The sequence below is a fragment of the Perkinsus marinus genome, assembly GCF_000006405.1.
Source record: "Perkinsus marinus ATCC 50983 genomic scaffold scf_1104296955660, whole genome shotgun sequence".
Taxonomy (NCBI): Eukaryota; Perkinsozoa; order Perkinsida; family Perkinsidae; genus Perkinsus; species Perkinsus marinus.
In genome coordinates, this window is record NW_003207734.1 from 1 (window position 1) to 6,359 (window position 6,359).

Consider the following 6,359-nt stretch of genomic DNA (forward strand, 5'->3'; position numbering starts at 1 on the left):
CCGATACCCAGCGCAGGCACACCGATCCTGCCGCTGTTTGTGATGTACTCAGGTGGACATGATTGCCGTAGCGTAGAGGAGTCCTTGAGAACCCCTTCCGCGTTAGCCTGGTCCTCCCCGAGGCCACGTTGGATCTCTTCCTCTGTCTGGACCGCCTCCCAATTCCCCTTTGAGACGGCCACATACACCGCCTCGGTGGGCTCGTTGTAGGAGACGTGATCGACCGTATCTTAGTATCCCGTCTCTCGTCGATGCTTCCTTACATAACTTCGGGTTGAAGGGCCCCGTGGTGTTCACCTGCCTGAGGTTCGCCGTAGACCATGAACGTGTTAGGGAGCGGTGACTTTGAATAGACCGTGGGTCATCTCATCTGCTAACCACCTTTCGTAATCTCATCCTCTAGTAGTGACCGCCACTTCGATACAACTGCGGTCGCCTCCAGAGAAGCCCTTGTTGTCAAACATGTTTAGGTTCTAGAGGGCTGCTGGTATCCATATACTATGAACGACGATCCCCAGGTAATTGACGAACTCGGGCCAACATGTGAGAATCAGATTTCAATGGTATCGTCGATAATAGACTACAATGTACAGGAACAGTCTCTGCCTTCTACTCTCCTTACAGCCTGCTCGACGATGGCGGCGGCGCACCTCCCCGCTGCATTAGGTCGAACGTATTCCGTGCACGACCGTCTCTGATAGGCCCTGATGGCTGTCTGTCCTCCCAGGAAGTGGCCGTGGAGTGGTATTGATACTTATCATACGGCGCACTACGCTGATACCTATAGCTACTCCCATAGGCGCGACCAACCGGCTCCAGTGGCCTAGGTACATGGACCGATGCCTGCTGCCGTAGAGGTACTGCGGGAACTGCTCGCAATGGATGGGCAGCTTTCCTAAGACCCCCACGGGGAGGGGTACAGGACGCGGTCGCCGGAGTGTAGTGTTGGATCTGCTCTATCTCCTTACGAATGGTAGTTGGAGTGGTACGGTCTAACACGACCTTAATTGGCTTCGACATTGGTTTCTCCCCAGATATCTCCACATCTCTACCCTCTCCGTGGTACCGCTGGAAAATGGCCTCGACCTCTGCCGAGCCTCTGCCCATCACCAATGGCTGTATGAGGCTATGGCCCCGGTTCTGGTCCCAATGATGGACATAGTCACACAGGGTCATCGAGGCATGGAATAGAGACGCTCGTACGGTCCTCCACTGAAAGCACTTATTGCCAATATCAGAGGAAGGCTCCAGAGGACTCTCCACGCAGATGATGTCGTTGCTATGGTTCCTCTTGCTCACTACGTCGAAGCGTCGCTCCGCCTTACTGAACATTCGTCCACCGTTAGTGACCGAAAGGCCGTACATGTCGCAATGGAAGTCACGACCTAGCCACTGAAGCATGTCCACTAGCATGTGCCCGAGGCTCTCGTTTCCCTCGGCTGTGCGAGAGTATCCGAACGACGTCGGATGTTGCTGTAGGAAGGCGATGACCAAGCAGGCGGCCAAGTAGCTGCCGACTCCTCCAGTAAAGGTAAGGTTGAGTTTCCTTGAGGCGAGGTAGGTCTTGAGGAATATCATCAAGGGCTTAAAGGCCGGGTACTTCTCGACTCCCTCCCGTATTACGAATTTGGTCGTATTAGAAGAATCCGGTTCTCCTGAGGAGTTGTCGTGCACCGAAACATCAACTTCGACGTGTGGAGGTAGCACGTCCACGAGTTTGACAATGGGCACTCGAGCGGTCTCGCGGAGCTCCAACTCCTTCAGCTGGCCCTGACTGAGGAGCTTATCGGAGAGCATTCGGACGGCCTCTACTGCGCCAACAGGCACATTCTGGAGGGAAAGGTCGATGTCCCCACTAGGAAGGCTCAGACCAGAGAGGAAACTGCCGAAGACCTTGAGTTCACATTGTGGCCAGAGGTCCTTGCAGACCCCATTGATCCTCGCGACGAACTCCTCCCTTGCTTTCACTTCATCGTCGTTGAGGACCACCCACTTGGTGTAGTCTACGAGCTCCTCGTGAAGCATGAGGTGCATAGGCAGATGAGGGTCGTACCCACCCTTGGGCCACCATGGAGGGGCTTGTGACATGGCTGGTGCAGGCCTGGAGCTAGCAACGATGCCCTCGAAGGCCTCAGGGACGACGTTGGAGGAGGTGGAGACGCCCATGAAGTTGTCACCTTCCTTGCCTATAGTTCCAGCCTCTGCGGAGGAGTTCCTCTGTCGGGGTTTCCGTAGAAGCTCTCGCATAGACTTGTTCTTCCCTGCCTGAGAGATGAGTGGGTCATCGGGCACCAAATCGACAAGATTCCAATGAGGCCAGCAAGGCGATCACTGACTGCTCCCATGAGTACTACCCTTTCCTTGTTCATCTCTTCCTCCTCTGGAGTTATGAACTGCTCTATGAACGCCTCGTATGCCTCATTGGGGGCATCGGCGGGCTCCGAGGCCTCTACTGCGTCTTCATTGGTTGACATAGGAAGGAAGAAGGGGAAAAGGAAAGTTCATGATGGATCGCAGAGATAAAGGAAGTTTAAGATCTTGCAAGAGTGCAAGAGCTTACGCTTTCGGACATGGAATTCGGGCATGCCTCCGCACTGTATGTCCAAATTCGGAGTCCGCAGGTGACTCTTGATGGCTGCGGATGGCCGGAGAGGAGCATGCAGCTGGCTGGCAGGAAAGCCTTTAAGTACTAGGGGGTCGGGTAGACTGTGATAAGGAACTTTCCCCGACACAGGCGGTGTCGCCGACTAGTGGGCCACCTTAGTGGCCGACTGGTTAGCCTCATAAGTGGCAGGAGGCCCCTCAAAGGGTCCTCATGAAGTCTCGCAAGGGATACAGTATCGTGTAGATGAATGGCCTTGCCCAACCACAGCTCTCTATCGTCTCCTAGACGCCGGTCATCATCACAGACTCCTCGCCCAATTGCCTCGGGTGTGCTCTCAAGGCCAGGTGGCTTTCACCATAGGGCCCACTTTAGAGAAAAAAAGCATCACGCTAGAGAAGTGAGGAATAGTATCCCCTCGACGCTTATCACTTCCAAGATTCAGAGTCTCAGATACCCCGTTGGGTACTCTTTCGATGGCCGGCGAGTGCCCATGGGGGGCCCTCTATACTACCTAGTATGGCACTATCTGCTGGCCTGGTATGCAGGATCCTGTCAAATACCGAGATCCAGCTGAAGTAGTCTTATCGAGGGACGCGGGGCCGACTGATACCAGGAGTGCAGCGAGGGTAGGGGTAAACCGAAACCCGCCGAGTAAGGTCCTCACTGGCACTCGAGTGGTTATACGGCGTATTGGGGAGGCCTAGATGGAGTGGGCCTCGTCGGTGCCGACTAGGGCCTCCCCTCCTGCGGGTAGTATCGGGAGTCCTAGTATAAACAGCGGCGTTCGTATGGCACGGTCCCTATTTCTTGAGAGGGTTATCACACGGCCGTCTCGGCCGACGGGGTACGAAGGGCTAGGGCTAACGATCCTCTAGTGGCGAGGAAATCCTGTTACTTGGGGATGAAGGCTAGAGATGAGGGCATGCTCAGAGTGTCGTAGTGAAGTCGGAAAGGAAGGTGATGGGCATAGTCTTCAACGGGAACAGAGGAGGTATACAAAAGAGGAGTTACCCTCAATGGCGAGAGACTATACTCAACGCTAGCAAGGTAGTCAGTGTTGTCGAGAGAGGGCAGAGACGATGGGCCGACCTTTGGTGTCTAAAGGCTGAAAAGGTCAGGTTGAAGGTCACCACCGCAACGGAGACGCCTGGCTACGCCTTGGTCAGAGTTGCGGTAGATGAGAGGTCGCCGGATACGGTACTCAAGCCTGGACGGCCGAGAGAATTAAAGAGCGAGGACTCAGTGACTGTAGTGGCGAATCGGATCACTGGTGAGCTAGCGATCTATATCAACGGTGATGAGGGTCACAGGCAGGGGCTCGGAAATGAAATGCCCAAGAGTCCAAGGCTTACACTGGAGGTGTTGGGGATGGTGGCGGGCGATCCGAGTGCTCCCTTCGGAGGTCGTGGGGGAGTTTATCGCCTCGTTGCCGTTGGTCAGAGCCTCTGAATCTCAAAGGCTCTCGAAGAGCCTCTTGTGCTGCGTCTGAGGCTCGTAAGGCTGGGTTAGGTACGACTAAATCAGGAGTCCCCAGGCATGTTGTGGTAAAGGTTGTCGCTGACGGTGGGCGCCGGCTCTCCGAAAGGAACGCTTCTTACGTGGCTGGAAGGCCTCCAGTGGTCGTGGTTAGAGTCTCTAGAATCGAGTCAGAGAATCGATTGCAGTGGTAGTGAGCTGACTCATACATATCATACTGGGCCTGATACGGTTCCGGGGAGCTATTCGAATCAGAGTTATTGGGCGGCTCGATGACAATATCATCCTAGGGCGGGGTATTGGGGGAGGGTTACTACCAGACAGGTTCTAGCAGTAGTTATACGAGGTCTTCGAGTTATGAGAAGAGAGGCTCCGTAAACTTCCTCTGCGGTCAGCGACTCAGTGTTACCTCTTCCTCGAGGAGTCGCTCACACCCGCCATCGATACTGCTGACGAGTAGCGATAGTGAGAGTCACTACATTATCCGTGATCAGCAGTTATATCCTTCCGTACTCATAGATGTGCTCATGCTCCTGCTTGTTGAATTTATTGTTGTGTAAGCTTTGCTGTGAATACACTTGTAGTGTCGAGTTGGCCTCCTTATGGGTTCAACGATGCCGTGTTGTCCTCAGTTGTGTGGGTGTTGTACTTTGTACTATGGGCGTGACCATTGGTTCACGTACCTACTCCCTCCGACGGACACTAGCCTTAGGCCTCTTCCTTCTAGCCTACTCGGCCCTTATACCGGGTCTGATCCTGCCCATAGTGGAGATTCGAGGACAGCAACATAGCTTCGCTCCTCATGGAGTCAACGGAGCGATCATACCGGTCAATTCGAACATCCTGGGCTCTTCTAGGGCAGAGGATGAGGGCGTGACAACTACTGCTGGTCCGAGGTCACCACTGGCAGAGACGAGCTTCGTACGAAGCACCTTGGACTCGGTCCAGGACTTGTTCGATGCTGGTTACTGGGTGCCTGCTGGACTTATCATTTTCTTCTCCTTCATCACACCAGGCGTGAAGTTGCTGGTCCTACTATACTCGGAGACCAGAGGCCACTTAGTGCATATCCGGAAGCACCAGTACTTGGATCTACGACGTGTGTTGCGACAAGCTAGCAAATACCAGATGGTTGACGTGTTCGTTGGAGTCCTCACTATGGCCTTCCTCAACCATAACGTTATTGAGGCCCACTACCGTAGCGGCTTCTACTACTTTACGCTCTACTGTGTGGCCAGTATTGCCGCTACACAGCTCTTGGACAGTAGCAGTGACAGTGTGTTCGCGCCGCCGAACCCTGTAGGGCCCCGACGGGAGCTTGACTACCCAGAGGTGTTGGTAACTACTGTGGACTTGATTCTCCTCTATATGACCATCTCGATGTTCGTGGTTGGTTTTGTCTGGTCCCTTGGGTGGCCGATACTGTCCGTAAGGTTCCTCTTTCGGGAGAAAATTGTGGTGGCGGAGAACTCTTTGTCTTTGCATGATATGAGCCGCAATTTGATGGAATCTGGTCATCTCCTCCCTGCTGTGCTTTTACTACTATTTGTGGTCTTTTTGCCGATCTGTCACATCACCATGGTAGCAGTGCTCAAGACGGGGTGTCTGCCGAGACAGGTGAGCGGCCGAGTGTGTGCACAGTCGGCCGCGCAGTGGATGTGGGAATGGTCACAACTGGACGTGTTTGCGCTGGCGTTGTTCATCACTTTATTCGTCTTCAACGCCTTCAGTCTCCTTCGAGCCGTTGCCCCTTGGGGTTTCTACTGCGTCCTTATGGCGGCTATGAGTGGCTTCGAGTTGGCTAAGCATGACTTACCTCCGATGCTGAGAATGGCACAACATGACCTAGTCGAGATGGACGAGATCGTCTGTGAAGAGGAAGAGGAGGAGGAGCAGCAGCAGCAGACTGTTGTCGAGCCCGGCGTCATAAAGCACAGACGAGAGCACTCAGGAAGCAGCTCATTCTCAGAGGAGCGTCTCCGCTCTCGGGTGGACTCGGTTGCAAGCACAGTAACGATCGCCAAGTCACGACGTCTTGGTAACTGCTGTCGTGGACTTGTACGGATAGTCCAGAAATTAGGATTGCCGTTTTTCGTGCTCAAGGCGATTGGCTGGATTATATTCTTCGTCATTTGGTGGGTGAACTCTGGCAATGCCAGACTGGATCTAGCAGGAGTGAACGAGACTCTTCTCGAGAACGCCCCATTGGTAACTAGTGGCCTTCGGGACTTCTTGCCAGATATGGTGGGACAGTGTCCGCCAGAGCTTCCACGTCCCG

General features: G+C 54.1%; 3 protein-coding genes across 3 annotated transcripts; 2 read left to right on the forward strand and 1 right to left on the reverse strand.

The window, feature by feature from the left end:
- Positions 1–618: 618 nt before the first annotated feature.
- On the reverse strand, positions 619–2,474 carry Pmar_PMAR022738 (PAP-associated domain-containing protein, putative; the record flags this gene model as incomplete). The annotated part of the gene is made up of 2 exons (XM_002775697.1): positions 619–2,265; positions 2,355–2,474. The coding sequence occupies 2 exons, from the start codon at positions 2,472–2,474 to the stop codon at positions 619–621; spliced, it is 1,767 nt and encodes a 588-aa protein (XP_002775743.1).
- Positions 2,475–3,648: 1,174 nt separating this feature from the next.
- On the forward strand, positions 3,649–3,899 carry Pmar_PMAR022739 (hypothetical protein; the record flags this gene model as incomplete). Its single annotated transcript, XM_002775698.1, has 1 exon — positions 3,649–3,899. A coding segment is annotated over one exon (251 nt), but the record flags the coding sequence as incomplete, so codon positions are not given.
- An 839-nt stretch (positions 3,900–4,738) lies between these two features.
- Pmar_PMAR022740 (conserved hypothetical protein) lies at positions 4,739–6,091 on the forward strand (the record flags this gene model as incomplete). Its single annotated transcript, XM_002775699.1, has 1 exon — positions 4,739–6,091. A coding segment is annotated over one exon (1,353 nt), but the record flags the coding sequence as incomplete, so codon positions are not given.
- Positions 6,092–6,359: the final 268 nt, after the last annotated feature.